At 43.9% G+C, this 18,744-nt stretch overlaps 1 protein-coding gene and 1 long non-coding RNA gene across 6 annotated transcripts in view; one reads left to right on the top strand and one right to left on the bottom strand.

The window, feature by feature from the left end:
* Nucleotides 1–2,135, bottom strand: part of CMTM7 (CKLF like MARVEL transmembrane domain containing 7) — a 35,301-nt gene extending 33,166 nt beyond the window's left edge. For 2 of the 5 annotated variants that reach the window (XM_026717775.2, XM_026717774.2), the window contains exon 1: nucleotides 1,671–2,133. In XM_026717775.2, coding sequence (XP_026573560.1) covers nucleotides 1,671–1,814 — 144 coding nt within the window. In that variant the 5' untranslated portion in view covers nucleotides 1,815–2,133. Of the gene's footprint in view, nucleotides 1–1,670 lie in introns of all 5 variants that reach the window. The other 3 variants (XR_015740169.1, XM_087916779.1, XM_087916778.1) reach the window with 3 other exon arrangements.
* LOC148124002 (uncharacterized) lies at nucleotides 2,128–18,676 on the top strand. The gene is made up of 3 exons (XR_015740170.1): nucleotides 2,128–2,280; nucleotides 11,202–11,318; nucleotides 16,679–18,676. It is a non-coding gene; the product is annotated as an uncharacterized LOC148124002 (long non-coding RNA).
* The last annotated feature ends 68 nt before the right edge of the window (nucleotides 18,677–18,744 follow it).

Raw genomic sequence — 18,744 nt, 5'->3', positions numbered from 1 at the left:
ACAGTCCCTTCCCCAGCGCCCACTGTCGGCTCTCCCTATTAGTTTTCTAGCTTTGAATTGCTCCCAGCTCTCTCTCTTTCCTCCCCCCACCCATGTGCAGGCAGAAAGGAAAGGGAGATGGAGCCCTGCACAGCTCTCCCCTTTCCAGTCCTTGCTGCCTTTCCCAACATTGAAGCTTCGGAAATGCAGGCAAAGCCGCCACAGCGGTAGTGCCCTGAGTTGCTTGCTTGTCCACAACTGCCTCCTCCTCCTCCAGCACCACTTCCTTCTCTGGGTAGGGCGATTCTTAACTAACCAAGAATGCTAAGACAACTCAGCATGCTACCGCTGTGGTGGCTTTGCCTGTGTTTCCGAGGCTTCAATGTTGGGAGAGGCAGCAAGGGATGGAAAAGCGGAGAGCTGTGCATGGCTCCATCTCCCTTTCCTTTCCTGCCTGCACGTGGGCAGGGTGGGGAGGAAAGAGAGAGAGCTGGGAGCAATTCAAAGCTAGAGAACTAATGGGGAAGAGCTGTCAGTGGGCGCTGGGGGAGGGGACTGCTGTTGCCACCATCGCCAAGTGTAGGAGCTGGTTGGCACGTGCATCTCAGGGGCCTGACTCCGGGGTCCCTCGGAGAGCCAGGAGGCTCAAGTACAGCACGGCCCAGATTAATTGCCCACCAGTGGGCTGTGGCCCACTGGTTGGCGACCACTGTTCCAGAGTACACTGGGGAAATTGGTTAGAGGCTAGGCCAGTGGTTAAATATTTGGGTGTGCAGGTCCAGCCTTTTTCCAGAGAGAAGTGGGAACGGTCTCTGCTGCAGCATGAAAGTGTTCAACACCCCCCTTTCTTCAAGCAAGTAAATGAAGTGTTAATGGAATATTAAAATGCCCTATTTATGACAGATCCAAATGAAAGAAATTAGTAGATAAGAATAATCAAGCATGAATACCTGTTGAAGCAGTCCCTACTCTGCAATGTGTGTGGTTACTTATCTGTCCAAAATTGTTTGCATTTCTAATTTAAGCCTAGATATTATATTTTCAGCTCCTGAAAGACAGTCTTTAAAGCTCAATGTAGTTGAATTGGCCAAATAAACAAACCTATACAGGCTACAAACAATAACTGGGGTTAGCTATTTCAAAAGACTGAGTATTAATAAACTGGAGTATTCTGCCTCGCAGTGCTGCGATTTTTTTTTAATGATTTATTCAATGTCTCCATTACTTTGCTTTAAAAATCTTACGCGGGTCTATTCTCAAGCGTATAAACTAAGCCCAGTACACTGTTCTGGGCAGCCTAGAGAGACTCAAAATATAAGTTGACTCTGCACTGCTCCTCTCTGAAGGGTTGGGAGAGGCGCGCCCGCTGCAAGGAATCATTCTCAGATAGCCCACTCGGGGCGCTCTCTGGAAACCGCTCTTCGCCTCAACTTCCCCCTTTGTCGCCTGGCGAGAACTGCGGTAGGTAAAACGTGCAGCATGTTTCCCGCCCTGAGGAACGCAGCAGCAACATCAACTGTAGTTGGCTGGGCGATGCAAAATCTTCCTGTCTTTCCTGGGAAACGCCCGACAGGCGAACAAATCCTTGGAAAACCTGAACGGTCAGAAAGTGTAATTTCTCCCGCAGCTTAGCGAAACAGTAAAGTTTCTCCCCATGTGTCCTTGGGACCCCTGTCGCCTCTGATCCTTACCATTTGGGCCACTTTTAGCATGGCAGAGCAAGAGCCCGCGTAGCCTCTGTCAAGTAATCCGGTGTCCGGCCCGTAGGAAAGTGGCGGCGGAGCAGAAGAGCTCGGAGCGCCCCCACTGCTGGCATCGGTGCTGATGATCCGCATGCAGAGATATATCCAGCGCCTTTCTGATTGAACGGGTGCAATTTGCTTCCCCGCTTTTTCCAAGAACAATTGCAACACTTCTTAACTCTAGAGGCGGGGCAGTGCGGGGTGGGGCCCAGTAACTCTCTGGCTAGGATGTCCCTTGTACAGTTAAGAGCCGGACAACGGCACAGGCTCGGTCCAGCACCCCACTAAAGCCACAGGAGTAAGGTGGAAGGCGGAAATGCTGCTTTGGGGAAGGGATCATGTCGGGGAGCGGGCTCTTGAAGGCTTGACCCGGTGCTGGACGCGCGAAGGGGGAGAGAAGGTAAAACAGGAAGGAGGAGGTGGCAGATGGAAGAAAAGGGCCCCCTCCTTTCTCCGCACACATATAAGATAAACAGGAAGTCTATTAAATTGGTCGCGAGGGAAGAAGCAGTGAAATGCTTCGGAGCTGCTGCTGCGAAAGTCTTTCGAAAGAGGATGGGTAACTATTCTGCAAAATGGTCGTCTTAGGTTATAATAGGGAAAAAAATAAAACTACATAATTAGGCTAATAAGATATTAAAAGGTATTTTTAGAACTCGTCATGATTATGGAAAGCAAAACAATAGAAAAGCAAGTGAAAGTTAGCTAGTTAAGAGTTGCAAAGTTTATAGGCATTCTGCAAGTTTAAAACTGTCCTAGAGTATCTTTAAGCCTTTGGACAAATAAACGAGAATAGTTCGTATAAAAGTTAAATATAATGCAGATATTAAAAGGCATCTCCTAAATGCCTTGTAGTTCTTAATGTAAGTACAAATCAGAAATCAAAAGGAAATAGTTCTGAATACCAAGAAATCTAGAGGTCACTTCAAGTGGTGCACTTTATTTTAAAAGAAAAATCAGTGTAAGTTAAAAGAGTAGATTTATCATATAACTGGGACCTGATGTTGAAGCCTGATCCTTTGCCTGATCCCGTAGATTGTGAATTAGATCTTCTCCAGCTCATTTTAAAGAATATAATGGCTGCAAATTCTGGGAATTGCAGTCATACTTTTGGAAGTGGCTAGTCTGCAGAAAGGTAGGACAATGAATCAGCTTCAGGGATTGATTTATGTATTAAATTTATTCACCCGCTCATCTTACTGTCACGGAACTCCATATCCAATGGCAATGCTGTCTTATTGAAATTCACTACATTGTATTAGCTTCAGGACTCCAACATAGCTAAAACTAAAACTGAGAATTCAGAAAATGAATTTCTCAAGGTGTGCCAAACTTATAGAGTCTTTCCCCAACTATAAGGATTAAACTAAAAAATTGCTAATTAACTCTGATTTGAGAGCATTCTGCATGACATTAAAAAAAGAGTTATAATCAAGCTTGACTACTGGTGACTTCATGGACACACTAATGCAGCTTTGTCAGAAATAGCATATACCGGTGTATTTTGTAAACAGTTTGCCAATCACCTTCCAAGATATTTTTCAAGTTCTCATAGCCAGAAGTCTTAGCATTCCCTGATAGTCTTGTGTTCAACTATCTAATAATCAGAAATATGCTGGTTGGCTTCTCTATTCAGACATGGTTAGCTAGATACCACCACTTGCTGACCATGTAACATATATGGGCTTCCCTTAGCCTAAATAATTTTGCTACTTATAGACAGTTTAATGTAATTAATTTCACATATATTTTAATTCAATCGTTCCTTCACATTGCTTAGAAATAATATATTTCAGGGGTGTCAAACTGATTTCATTGAGAGCCACATCAGGGTTGTGTTTGACTTTGGGGGGCTGGGTGAGTGTGGCAGGTGTGGGCGTGGCCAGCTTGACATCACTCTGTCGGGGGCACCTATGATGGCCCAGTGTAGCTGGGAGATCCATTTTCTCCAGCGAAGGAAGACAAGACCAAGGACAGCGTCAAACCCTTGTCCTCCAGAGGCCGCCTCATGGTCTTTCTCAGGCCATGCAGAGGAGCCAGGACAGTGGCACAGGCTGTCCAGTGCTCTAGGCAGTGGAGGGGAAGTGTGTTTGAGGGCATCCTGGCTCTCAAACTCCCAGGGCACTGGGACCCCACAGTCTAGCCTAGTGGTGGCTAACCTTTTCGGCATGAAGAGTGTATGCCAGAAACCAGAAGAGCAGCTTCCCGATGCGCGTGCGTGGGAGTGCCAGAAACTGGAAGTTTAGCTTCCCAGTACGTGCATGTGCGCTGGCCACCTGGTCTTGTGCTTTCTAATGTGCATACATGCAGGAAGACCTGTTGGTGTATATATGTGCTCTGGGGAGTTACTCTTCTGGTTTCCGGTGCTCCTGCACACACTAAGGCTAGCTGACCTGTGTGCACACGTGCACCGGGGGAACTGCTCTTCTGGTTTCTAATATGCATGCATGCCTGAAGACCAGCTGGCTGGCACGCATGCACGTGCTGGAACCCAGAAGAATGGGCAATGGCCGGCATGCTCGGAGAGATGGCTCTGCATGCCACTTCCGGCACACATGGCATAGATTCGCCATCATAGGCCTAGCCCAACCCAGCCCCATTTCTCTGAGGGGGTGCCTAGCTGCACTTTACCTCCTCCTTGAGGCTTCTGTTCTCTGTCTCCTTGGCCACATTGGTCAAGAAGTGCATGGGAGAGAAAAGTATGTGGGTCAGAGGGAAACCCACTCGTTTTCCATGCAAGGAGACCTGGCTTTGTAACCAAAGCATCCTCAGTGATAGAATGGGAGATTACCAGGAAACTTCAGGAGACAAGGGGATGGTGAAAGGGCAGTAGGATTGCTGGTGGCCAAGTGCTAAGGCAAAATTCCCTCAGACCCTCCATCCCGCTCATTATAATCTCCTTCCTTCTTTCCTTCCTTTTTTCTCCTCTCTCTTCTTTCTTCTTTCTTCCTGTTTCCTTCATTTTCCTTCCTTGCTCTCATCCCATCTTTCCTTTTTCTTTGTCTTTCATCTTTCCCTTTCTCCTTTCCTATCTCTTCTTGGATGCTCAAATGCAAAAGAGGAAACATTTCTCAATGCCTTGTGGTCAAATGCCACTTTTGCTACTAGTTTTGCTACCACTCTGCCAGTGAAAACAGGGCTTGGGAGAGGTGTGTGCAGCCATACTGGACTCCGTTTTCAGCTACAACAGCCTCCTTCAGGACTCTCGTCAGCCATTTTTGGCTGCAATGGCCTTTTGCAACCTTCTGCCAGTGAAAATGGAGCTCAAGAGGGCTGTGACGTTACGCAGCCCTCTAGAACTCTGTTTTCTCTGGCAGAGGCACCATGCGTTGATCCTTTACTGTTTCCAGGGAGGCCCCGTGGTCAGATCTAAGCACCCCACAGGCCAGATTAAGCCCACGGGCCTTGAGTTTGACAGCCCTGATATATTTGGTGCACTCTGCATTTTTACATATAAAAATGTCAATCGGTGGGTTAAATTGAAGAACCTGACTAATCCAGCTTCAGGCTGAATTGTGAAGTATTTAACTGTATATTGCCATAACTGTCACACTAATTCTGAAATTCTTAAGAAAAAAAAATATGGAAGAAATTCCAATTCATGGGATTCTAGATCTGTTTGAAGATGACAAAATCCAAGACAAAATTAGTTTCTTTTTACACTAGGTTTTTATGCTAGATGAGGGGTGTCAAACTCAAGGCTGGATCTGGCCTACAGGGTACTTAGATCTGGCCCATGGGGCTGTCTTGGAATTAGCGAAGGCCAGCCCATAGTACCGCTGCCAGTGAAAATGGAGCTCACGAGGGTCGCATGCAGCCCCCACAAGCTCAATTTTCACTGGCAGAGGATTGCAGGAGGCTGTCTCAGCTGAAAATGGAGCTCAGGAGCCTGTTTTTGCTGGCAGAGTATTGGGCCGCCACAGTGACATCATGTTGCCCACACCCACCCCAGCCTCCCAAGTTCAAACACAACCCTGATGCAGTCCTCAATGAAATCAAGTTTGACACCCTTGCACTAGATGGTACTGCATTAATTAGTCCTTCATTTAAAAAATTATGGTGCTTCAGTGAGGTATCTAGTTGTTCTATTTAACATTCGTAAAAATTAAGGAACATTTCTATTATAAAAATTTTAACTGTGAAAGTTTATAGATTTAGTTTATAAATAGAGTTTATAAATTCAGTGTCCCACAAAAATGTAGTTGCTGGTTGTGAAGCTTTACAGGTGAAACTCAAAAAATTAGAATATCATGCAAAAGTTCATTTATTTCAGTGATGCAACTTAAAAGGTGAACCTAATATATGAGATAGACTCATTACATGCAAAGCAAGATAGTTCAAGCCGTGATTTGTCATAATTGAGATGATTATGCGTTGACCCTGGACTTAATGAAGCACTGTGGACCAATACCAGTAGATGACATGGCTCCCCAAATCAAACATAGACTGTGGAAACTTCACACTGGACTCCAAGCTGCAGCTGTCCAGTGATCATAAGCTAGTCAGCACCTCCCAGCTGGTTGCCTCGTGCAGCCCATCACAAGAACTCAGGAAAGTCAAACTCCTAGCCCAGAGCATCAGCTGTTTGTCGGGTAGCATGCAGGAAATGGCCTATTCTGTCCTTTGATTCACTTGCTGAATATAAAGACAGATAGATAACTCTACAAATTCTTCCATACAAAGTTTCTTTTATTGTATTATATTAGGTATCCTCACAGTTCATAACTCACAGTTATGTCGAGATGCATCTAATGTCCAATTCTTTGCATAGTTGAAATCATAGTATAAAATGATAGTAATCTTTTCCCGTTTCATCCCATAGTAGTAGAGCCAAAGGAGAAGCGCTAGCCCAAAGCTAGAGTCCGAGCAAGAGTAAAGAAACCTCCCCCAACCCACCAAAGGTCAATTCAGTGACCAGTCAGGATTACAGATGTGGCCACATGACATGAAGTACATTTCCCAGGATACCTTAACTACGGTTACCATGTCCCCTACAGGGGACAGCTCCCAATTCCTAACTAACTATACCTGGATGGACAGCACACTCCCCACCTGGAATTATAAATTCTGCTATTAACTAAAGAGCAAGTAACAGTATAACTAAGATAAACAGTAAAGATTAATGAAGCATCAAACAAAGCAAAGCATGCAAAGCTTGAGGTTCAATCTTCAAGTTCAGCCTTTCTCAACAGCAACAGGTTGGTGACCAGTGTGGTGTAGAGCTTTTTGGTGAAAGTCTGCTGGTCGCCAGAGGGATCTGTTGACCTCACTATCAGGACCTCGACTTGGCGGACTAGGCCATCAGAGCTGGGCAGGATTTGATGCACAAGTCCCATAGGCCATAAGTTCTGGTGTGCGTCCTTGTCTTTTAGCAAGAGTTCTCCTTCGAGGTTCAGTTCTTTGGATTGCCATTTACAATGATATTGTAGGGTAGACAAGTACTCTTGCTTCCAATGGTTCCAAAAGTTGTTGGCAAGCTGTTGAACTTGTCTCGTTGTTTGTACAAGTCCTTAGAGTCAAAATTCCCTAACAGAATGGGCCAGTCACTGGTCTCTGAGTTAGCAAGGTGGCTGGAGTGAGGAAAGTCAGATTCTCAGGATCTGAGGAAACCAGAACTAAAGGTCGACTGTTGATGGTGGCTGCTACTTCTGCCATCATGGTGGATAGAGTCTCATGTCAGCATAGGTGCCTTCATCAACATGGAATCCAGGATCCGGTGAGCTATTCCGATCATGTGTTCTCATGCTCCTCCCATGTGGGATGCATGGGGAGGGTTAAATATCCATCTGCACCTGTTGACTTTAAGATAGGCATCAATTGGCAAGTTAGGGCGAATGCCTTCTATCTGTAGTTCTTTTCAAGCGCGTACAAAGTTCGTTTCACAATCAGATCTGAATACCTTGACTGGGCCTCTGCAGGCTTGAAACCTTCTTAGAGCATTGATGAAACAAGAGGCATCCATAGATTCGATGACTTCGATATGGACAGCTCGGATGCTGAGACATGAAAAGTACTGCCCATCGTTTGCTGTTAGCTTGACACCTGCCGGTCCATCGGGCAGACACTGACCAAGGGCCAAATACATCTAGGCCTACATTGGTAAAAGGTGGCTCGGGACTCAGGCGTTCAGGTGGTAGGTCAGCCATCATTTGTTGTAGGGTTGCGCCCTGTTGTTTGCGACAATGTTAACACGAATTAAGAACAGTCGTGATGCATTGTTTGGCGCCAATGATCCAGAATCCATTCGCTCTGATGGCACCTTCTGTAAAGTGGCGGCCTTGATGGTGGACTGCTTCATGGTAGTGTTGTACTACCAGTTTCATTACATATTGGCTAGCAGGAAGGATGATGTGGTGCTTGCTGTATGAGGTCATGTCAGCTTTGCATAGATGTCCACCTACCCTAACTACTTTTTGGTTGTCTATATATATATATATGTCAATCTCAGAAGTGGACTTGATTGTGGTATGGGCTTCCCTGCTGACAGGCATCTGTATTCCAATGGATATGCATCCTGTTGTGCACTTCTCAAGATTCATCTCTCTGCTAGGTTATAGCGGTCCGGGAAGCATGACTGGAAGCCTTTCTGGTGAACAAGGAGATGGACAATTGTGCAAATGATTACAGTCACGCCCAGAATGAGAGGTTTCCATCAGGAGAAGCATTCAAAGTGAGCAGGTTTTAAGGGCCTTCTTGTGTTCGACCGTTGTTTGCATGCAGACATGTTCCTCTGTCTTCTTGACTAGAGATTGAATGTTGGCATCTTGATCCGGAGCTAGGAGCTCATTCTTGACTAAAGGTTGAATGTCGGCATCCTGAACTGGATGTAGGAGCTCATAAAGTTCAGGTGTCCCAGGCTTCAGGGTGTCTGTACGCCACAAGAACTCAGGGATTTTGAGCCAGGTAGAGACTGCTAACTGGGATGCAGGAATAGACCTTGTTGCATGATCTGCAGGGTTCTGGTCTGATGGTACATACCATCACTGCATGGGTTTAGAAGATCTCCTGATCCGCTCTACTCTGTTGCTCACATAGACATAGAAGCATCTGCTCTTGTTGTGTATATAACCCAGCAGCACCTTGCTGTCTGTATAGAAAGTGGTGGGTTCTTGTTAGGAATTGATAGTCACCTATCAGTTGGGTTGGAAATATGTAAACCAGGATAGACATTTAATACTGTCTCTTTAAGGGAATGCTAAAATTGTAATTGGGTGTGGTTCCTCAAAACGGCCATAAGATGGAGCCAGAAACCTGGTTTCCTAGTTGTTGTTAGTTGCTAGTTGATAGATGTTCTGATGGTCGATGTTCCTGGTTCTGGCATTTTCCCTATTGACTGTTGTTGATCGTCATTCTTCTTGGATTGCTGTAAGACTATTTACTGAATTGTTTATGATACTGGACTTTGTTTTTTGGATTATCCCTGGACTGAATATCGACTGCTTTAACCATGTACGACTTGGACTGCTTGTTGGACTTTGCTTAACCATTTACTGGAAGTAAAACCTACATTTTCCTATTCAGTGTATCTATGTACTGGTCGTGTGTTATTCAACATCACTCTCACTACGTTTCCCTGTGTGCACCCATTCTCCTAACAGGGAATTACCTCAACACTGGTTATGGGCCCAGGCCATACCAGACTCAGATAACTGAGAGTTAGTGTGAATACACAGTACCATATACAGACAGCTGTTTACTGTTTAATTGTGGTTTACTGTCCTGGAAAAGATGGCACAAGACCCTTCAACAAGTCTATCACTGATAACCCGGTTGGATGGAACAAACTATGTTTACTGGTCTATGAAATGCAGTCTACTTCTGCATAGGGAAGGGTTATGGGCTGCAGTTCAGAATCCACCAGATGTAAATGCTTGGGATCCAGATGATGAAGACGATGCCAAGAAGTTAGCTGACTTTAAACAGAACAACGAACGAACTCTTTGTATAATTGGACTAACACTGAGTGACCAGCAGCTAGTCCATATTTGTGGAGAAGAGTCTGCTGCTAAGTGTTGGGAGAATTTGAAGAGAATTTATGTTCGTGACAGTGTAGGTACAGACATACATCTTACATGTAAACTGTTTAGAGCACGTCTTCTGAAAGGTGGAGATATGTTAGCTCATTTGAACTTCATGAAAAGAACTTTTCAAGAGCTACATGAAAAGGAACTGATATTTTCAGAGCTGCATCAAGTTTATATCATTCTTTCCTCATTGGATGAAAGTTATGATGATTACATATCTTCACTGGAAGTCCTGCCCAGAGATAAACTGACATTGACTGACATAACCGGAAGGTTGTTAGAAGAGGCAAGAAGACAGCTGGATTCTGAGAAAGAAACAACCACAAGAAGAGGATTTGTGTTCAACTGCCTATACTGTTAGGAAATGTTTTTCTTGTGGGGCTAAGGGACATATAGCTAGATTCTGTAAGAAGGGAAAACGACAGAATACTGGTAATCACCAGAAGGCTAAGAAGAATGTTAGTTTAGCTATATCTAGCAATTCAACTATAAACCATGATTTGTGGGTAATTGATAGTGGAGCATCGCAGTGCATTACTAAAAATAGAGGGAGGTTTGTAACAATGTCCACGAGTAAGCAACATGTATCATTGGCAAACAGATGGAAGATGAAAGCTTCTGGTAAAGGTACTGCATATTTATTGTTCATGTTCATTTATCTGTGTTATATGTACCTAAACTGAAATTTAATTTGTTATCAATAAGGGCTTTAGTTAATATTGGTTATGTAGTAACCTTTAGGGGAGATAAATGTATAATAGAGAAAGAGGGTAAAAATGCTACTGCTACTTTAGAAAATGATTTATATGTTATACATGATGACCAGTTGCAGATGGCTAACTCAGTTTATAACAGTGTTAAGACACATGACAATTATATACATTTACTGCAGAGACTCTGGGGTACATTAATTTCAAAATGCTTAAACGAACTGTTAAATTGTCAGAGGGAGTAAAATTAAAACCCTGTAGTAAGTACTTAAACTGTAATGCCTGTAGTCAGGAGAAAAGCATGGTTACTCTAGCAAACAGACTGAATGGGTTTAAGACCAAAGAACCTTTAGAGGTTGTGTTTGCTGACATAATTGGTCCTAAAAAACCCAGTTTGGGAGGTGCCTGTGAGTAGAATGGACCAATGGTACGGTTTCTGCTATCTAATGAAAAACAAAACAGAAACATTCCAACATTTCTTTAATTGGCTAAGGTTTGCAGAAGGAAAAATGAAACTTAGAGTAATTACTTTAGTTACTGATAATGGGACTGAGTTTATTAACAATAGATTCCAAACTATGTTAAAATTGGCTGGTGTCGAGCATAAACGTTCTGCACCTTACAGGCCACAACATAACTCGTTTATAGAACGTTACAAGCCATGGCTCGTACTAAGTTATCCAATTTGGAATTTCCTGAAACAGTTCTAACTGAAGTTCTATCAACTTCGTTATTTTATCTGCTAGGTCTACGGCCAGCACAGCTCTGCCAAGTTCCAGCCGTGGAATGGTGTTGACCCAGTTGCAGTGCTAGTTTTGCCTTTCCCATGACAAATCCGACAAATCCCTGCCATAGACCTTGAGGTAAGCCACGGTTGCAACTGCCTTCGTGGATGCATCGGAGAAGACATGCAGCTCCTTTATTTGTGCCGTGATGAGAACATATGTACGCTGTAGGTGAATGTCTTGGAGACAGCCTAGAGAGTTGCACCATATCTCCCACTCTTGCTTCTGTTCTGGTGGGAGCGGTTCATCCCAATCTTTGGTGTTTTGGGTGAGCGTGTGTAGTAGTATTCTACCTTGAATGGTGATAGGAGTTGCAAACCCTAGAGGATTGAACAGGCTGTTAACCGTTGACAGCACTCCTCTCCTCATGAAGTCAATCTTTAGGGCTGGGGCTTTGAAGGTGAAGAAGTCTTTCTTCAAGTCCCAACACAAGCCGCGACTGAGTTGGATAAAGGGGGCATCGCTGCCGAAATCAAGGTCTTGCAATATCTTGGCATGGTCTTCGGGATTAAAAGCCTTTAGTACTTCTTCACTATTGGAAGCTTGAGGTTGGCCATCCCTAGCATTTGCTGTGTATTCTTCAAGAAGTCTATGGCCTCCGCTGGGGTGGGAACAAATTTCAAGCCGTCGTCCACGTAGAAGTCGTGTTCTACAAAGCATTTAGCTGCTCTGTATTTGTCTCCTCCTTCTCGAGCTGTACGTTGTAGACCGTAGTTCGCGATTGCAGGGGAGGAGCCATTGCCAAAGACATGCACCCTCATTCTGTATTCCAAAATCTGTTGGTTGTGCTGTTCATCACTGAACCACAGGAAACGGAGGAAACGGAGGTAGTTGTGGTAATCTTTCAGTATGAGGAAGGAATAGAACATCTGCTGTATGTCGGCCATAATGGCTATGGCTTCTTTTTTGAAGCGGATGAGCACCCCAAGGAGACTGTTCGTGAGATCAGGTCCTTTAAGAAGGGCCTTGTTCAGAGAGTGACCTTGAAACTGTGTGCTGGCATCGAAGACTACGTATTTGGCCTGGTTTCTGTGGGTGGTATGCTCCAAAGAACGGTAGATACCAACATTCTTTGTCTGTCTCCAGGGGTGGAGCCAGTTCAGCATGTCTGTTCTGTATCATCTTGTCCGTGAACTCCACCAGATGAGATTTCATCTCTGGCTTTCGGTTCATGAGTCGTCTCAAACTAAAGAGGCGAAGAGCGCATATTGTTGGTTGTTTGGCAAGCATTGTCTGGGTGAGCAAAAGTGTAGTGGAGCAACCCAACTACCGGTTTCATCTTGTTGAAATTCCTTATCCATGATCTGTAGGAACCTCTTGTCCTCAATAGACAAGGCTAAGTTGTCTTCTTTGGTAGTCTGAAACAGTACCTCACCTAAGATGGGTTTGACTGTCGAAAGCATGAAGTGTTCTTGGCACAGTTTCAAATGAGAAGGTCTCTCATTCTGGAGAATGGAGGAAGCTAAGGTACTTGCCTGGGTTGGGGCCTGTATCCGATTGACACAGACTATTCCTGAGATTCCTCATCCCAGTTCTATTTTGAAGGCAAAGGGGGAGCCTCTTGGGCCTCTCACTACTTCAATGCAAGCTAAAGTGTCGGGCATCTACTCCCAGCAAGAGCAAAATCTTGGTTTCAGGATCTAAGGCGGGAAAGTGATGAGCCATGTGATTCAGGTGAGGTATGTTGCTTGCTACCTCTGGCATTGCAATCTTGCTGTGGTCGTCTGGTATCCCATCCCATTCTAACACAGGCGGCAGTGGGAATAGGGAACTCCCATCTAATGACTCTATGCAGAGTCCAGTAGCTCTCCTCCCCACCATGCTTCGTGGTGTGGTGTACGTTGATATAGTGAAGTGCACCTCTTCCTTCAGAACATCAAAGAGGTTGAAGAATGCAGATCTTGCTAGCAAGTGGTTATTCTGAGGATCCAGTATTACATACATCTTCACTGCTTCTGGGTGTCCCTCAGGTAGACGTTGGCTAAGCAGATCTGATGACATGAGCGAGGGGCTGTTGTGTTATCTGCACACTGCCATGCAATTGACACTTACCACTGGCTCCTTGGCCAGAGGAAGGTTATGTGTTTGTCTGCTGTGTTGGATCGGAGTCTGGATGCAGAGCGGCTGAGTGCTCATTGCTGTTGCATAGATCAGGGGTCCCCAACCACCGGGCCGTGGACCGGTACCGGTCCGTGGATTATTTTGTACCGGGCCGCAAAGAAAATAAAAATAAAATAAAAATGGCGGCTTTCTTCACCTTTGGTGAATGCTGCTGGGATCAGGGATCAAGGACACAAATGAAAGAAGATGAGGGAGGAAGCAACCAAAGCCTGTCCTGCTCTCCGGCTCAGCGGCTTCAGTTTCCTCCCGCCTTGTTCCTCTCTCAGTCGCTCTCTCGTTCCTCCACCAGCCCAGAAAGAAACTGCTTCCTGTCAGCGCAGCTCCTCCGAAGCGCCCGTTCACCCTCACCCCGCCGCCCGCAGTTCAATCCAGTGCTCCATTCTGTCTGCCTGCTTGCCTTCGTTTCTGGTTGTTTTGGAGTAGCTTTGGGCTAAGTTGCTTGCCCAGCAGGCCGTGAGACATTGGGGTAGGTTTGCTGATTCTGGGAAGAGAATCTTGGACTTTAGGTCGTACAACATCAGTTGGGGAAGGTTTGCTGTTGGTGGGAGGTGAATCTCATATTTTAGGTCTTATAAAGTCAGTTGCGTGACTGACGTTTAGGGTCTGTGGTTGAGATTCACTCTTGTGCTTCCCAGGTTGTAGGAGACTTCTAAGTGACTGAGGTGGTTCCACCTGCTCGTTTTGTAGCGATTGCTGCTCATCCACCTAGGCTTGACTGGTGTATCTGGGCTCTCTTCACCCAACTCATCGAGGTCGAAGTTGAAAGAGGCGTTGTCAGCCACCTTCCGCCATGCTACAGCCCGCGCTGTTTTTGCTGCTGTCTCTCTTTGTCGTTCAAGCAATTCCACTTGGGCCTAAGCTTTGGCTATTTCTGCCTGTTGTTTGGCCAGAGCTTTGGCCATTTCTGCCTGTTGGTTGGCCATTTCTGCCTTCTGCCATGTCACCTCCATCGTGATACATAAATCTGCTTCTGCTACCACCGCCTCTATCTCACCTTCTATAGCTCAGTCAGCGTAACTTGCAGTTTTGGAGGCTTTAGCTGCGATGCTGTGACGGGAGGATGCTCTGGAAGGACGGCGAGACCCAGCAGCAGAGAATTAGCGTGAGGCACTGGAACTTGCTTGCAATCTAGCTGGTTTAGGATGGAGGGAGGAGGCTTTCTTAGAATAGTGGGAAGAAGCTGCTTGTGATTGAAAACCTATGTCGGATGTGGCCCTGTCCCTTGATACTTGTTTTCTCTGTAGTGCATTGTAGAATGCGGCCTGGAGGGAGTTTTTTCCTTCTTGAACGCAGTCTTCGCATTCCTTGTGAAACTCCTTGAAACATTGGATGTGTGCTTGGAGTTTTGGGTCACACAGTCTTGACTGGATGGACTTGAATTTATCTTTGCTAGTTCTCCACCTTGTGAGAAGGGCATCTAGATCATCTAGCAATGTGCGGATTATCTCTGGGGACAGCTTGCATTTGGGGGGTTCACAGATCTCCTCTAGCTCCAACCATGAGTCTGCATAGTGGCAATATTGCCTCTCCCAATCCTCTCTCAAGTGTGCCACCATGGGTTCTGTAAGCTTCCTATTCTTTCTGAGGTCATAGCCAGCTGCTTCTCCCAAGTTGTGGACTTCCGATTCTGGGTTTAGGGAACCAGGCTCCATGTTTACATCAAGGTGGGTGGAGGGTTTGAGTCCTCTGGTACATCAGAGACATCTGTCGTGGCTGAAGACGTTTCCATGCTTCAAATTGGCAAAAGGTGAATTTGGAAAATTTAGTGGTTTTCTGTGCACTTCCCTTTTTCCACTAGGGTGTGCTGCGAGCAGGTAACCGAATGTAACAACTTCTGCTAAATTCAGTACTTGAGCACATAGGTGGTGTTGTAGATTTGTGGCTGAATTGAGCAAGTTCTGCAAATTTCAGTGGTTGACCACTAGAGATGTGTGTTGCAAGATCTGGGATATGCTGACAAAGTACACAATTTGGCCGCTGTAAGATGCATTGCAAAGTCTGGGAGACACTGTTGCTAAGCACAGATTGGGCTGCAGATGGTGCTGGATTAAGTCAGATAAAATAGAATTTTCCTATGAAATTCATTGGTTTAACACTGGCTAAAATTAGGAAACCTCCTGTAAATTCATTACTTGCCACGAAAAAAAAATGTTTTGAAATTCTCTGTGAAATTTCTACTTGACCACCAGATGGTGCTATAGGCTGGCATTAGACTGGAAAGAAAAGTCATTAAAAATGTGGAATACTTTAATTCATTGCATGAACACTGTGGTTAGATAATTTCTGTTAGCTAAGTAATGTAGACTGATATCCTTTAATTTTATAGATAGCTTTTTAAATCCAGAAGAAAGAACGAATCCTTTGGAGTGTACCTGGAAGGATGAATGGCAAACTGTAATTCTCTTTAAAACTCTGTCTTCAAAGAAAAAAAAGGGGGGGGGATTACAGCCCATTTCTATGGAGATGGCTAGCTGCTAGGTATTTTTATGAGCCACTTCCTCTTGACAAAGTAGGCTTAGAGACCTCTCACACCTGCATTTCTAAGAGCTTGAACACAATGGCTATCTACTTCACTAGAAGTCCGTTTCTATGGAGATGAGGAATTTTGATAGCCCTCTTCCTGTGAACTTTCCTCATTCCTTTGTGGTTAATGGAAATATTGGCTTCTTGCCTCAATTCCTTCTCCTTTTGCAAACAGACGTTGATTCAGCAAATTCAAACTATTTTTTAAACTTTGGTCAGATGAAAACAGTCCATGCCTCACTCAAATTCTCTCATTACTTTGGTCAACAATGGGAAGATGCAAATTAAGCCAGAGAATAGGAAGTTTGAAAGTCTCTTGTGAAAAAGGGGGGATTTCTGGCCCCTCCCTGCCAATTCACACTGGCTTTGAAAGTTTGTTGTTTCAAAGGAGAACAAGGCACAGAGAGCTTAGCATTCCACATTCACTCCTGGCTTCAATATATCTTTGTTTTTATCACAGGAAATCAAATTGCTATCAATCTTCACAGGGACTCTGATATAACAATAATTCTTTACTTTTAGGAGTCTAAATTAACTGTCTTTTTATTGAGGGATTGCAGGAATTCAGATAGATCTACATATGATTTTAATATTCTGTCCTTTGATTCACTTGCTGAATATAAAGACAGATAACTCTACAAATTCTTCCATACAAAGTTTCTTTTATTGAATTATATTAGGTATCCTCAAGGTAACTCAAAGTTACGTTGAGATGCATCTAATGTCCAATTCTTTGCATAGTTGATATCATAGTGTAAAATGATAGTAATCTTTTCCCCTATTTCATCCCATAGTAGTAGAGCCAAAGGAGAAGAGCTAGCCCGAAGCTAGGGTTCGAGCAAGAGTGAAGAAACCTCCCCCAACCCACCAAGGATCCATTCAGTGACCAATCAGGATTACAGATGTGGCCACATGACATGAACTACATTTCCCAGGATACCTTAACTACAGTGATGCATTCCCTTAAGGGGACAGCTCCCAATTCCTAACTAACTATACCTGGCTGGACAGCACATGGCCATTCCCCAAGATGCCACAGCCCCAGCAGTAACCGCTACGCAGCTTGGGAAAGACGCGGCGGTCCGGGTCGTTTTGGGTTGTGGAGGTCGTGGCAGTGGTCCGGAGGCCATCATCAGCGAAGCATCTCCCCGACCCCTCTGAATGGCAGCCTGTGTACTGCGCTGGGATGACAGAGATCTATACAACTCTTAGATACAATTGGCACCAACAGCAATAGCAAGTTTGCCAAAACGAAATATGTCCATCCAGTTCAGACATCCAGAAAGGATTAGTTGAAGATTCCCCCAAGAGGTACATTGGGCATCAACAATGGGGTAGCCCTTCCCCATGATGTTCCCCCAACCCATAGATAATTTTTCTTGCATTTTCAGAAGCAAGTAAAATCTATCCAATACACAATTCAAACACACTGTAGGAATTTTTATTTGTAGTCTGCAATTATGGGTCGACCGCCCATATGTGTGTGTGTGTGTGTGTGTGTGTTGTGCTATTATTCACCAATCAGAGATTGACAAGATTTTCCTATTAAGATTTTTTTTAATTTCATTTTTATTTTATAAAATAACATGAGTAACATATATAATGCTCCTTCCTCTTCTCAATTACCCCACATAAATAACCCTGTGAGGTGGGTTGGAATGAGGGATTAACTGGTCCAAAGTCACACAGCTGGTTTTCGTGCATAAACTGGGACTAGAACTGAAGTCTCCTGGTTTCTAGCCAAGCTCCTTAACCACTTCATCATTATAAGCATCTGTGTTAAATAAATATGCCAGAAATATGTAAGAAAAGCATTCCCCTTTTTGTACTTAATATAGATGAGTACATCATTAAAAATTGCTGCTATTTCTGAAAGCAAACTGTCATATTTTCGTGTTAAATCTCAAGAAAACTTTCCCTAAGATTATAATTTTTTTGTTCCCCCTTCCCCCAATCATAGCTTCTGTTGCAGTAACTTTGGAATGTTAATGCTGACATTTGACAGTGTTAAGTGGTCAAATTGTGCCACTGATGCAGAATTGTGTTTGTTCAGATCCCCAGAGGATGAATATATTTGTTTATCATATAACTGCATGTAAAAGTTGCAAGAACAACCCCTAAGTCTAAATAAGATTTCTGCTTTTAAGGGAATGTACTGATAGCTGAGCTGCAAATCATTTTTATACAACATGGTGAAGAACCTTAGGAAGTGAGGGCAAACACGATGACATTTTAAAACTTTCCACACTATTCGTTTTTGTTTATATCAAAACTTTCCCACACAAGTTCAATTTACACATTTTTCCATAACAGTAACCCTAAGTGATGAACCAAAACAGGTTATGGCTGATTCCTGAACTTCCAGGCCCTAGTCAGGCATTTTAAAATCACTGCACAGGTGGATCTCAAAAATGGACCCATCTTTTCACTAATGTAACATTAAATCTAAAGTATAGAGTTCTGATTAAAGAAACCACAAATTATAGAGGTTTATTTATTTTTTTCACTGATGTTTCTCAGCAACTAGTTTTCAGAGAAATGCTGCCAGCAGCAATTGATCTAATGGGCACCTCTATTCTTTTTGTATTTAATTCCTTATACAATGGTTTAAGGTAGTCTCTATTAATCTGCTCCAAATCCTATATCATTCAGAGTCATATAATAATCTTCAGTTCTAGCATTGTGAGAAACAGAAAAATTGTTACCTGCTTTTTCACTATTCAGTATACAGCAACATGTAACACGTTTTTATCGTTTAAGAAAAATGATTAAAAATAACATTTTAAATTTAATTATTCATGTCCCTGGTCATTTTAATTCTTTTTTTCTGCATCTTTTCCAGATCTAAAGTGAGGCCCTA

The sequence above is a fragment of the Pseudonaja textilis genome, chromosome Z (assembly GCF_049901715.1).
Source record: "Pseudonaja textilis isolate UNSWEBS1 chromosome Z, rPseTex1.2, whole genome shotgun sequence".
NCBI classification, from domain to species: Eukaryota; Metazoa; Chordata; class Lepidosauria; order Squamata; family Elapidae; genus Pseudonaja; species Pseudonaja textilis.
This window is presented reverse-complemented; position numbering and strand designations above follow the sequence as displayed.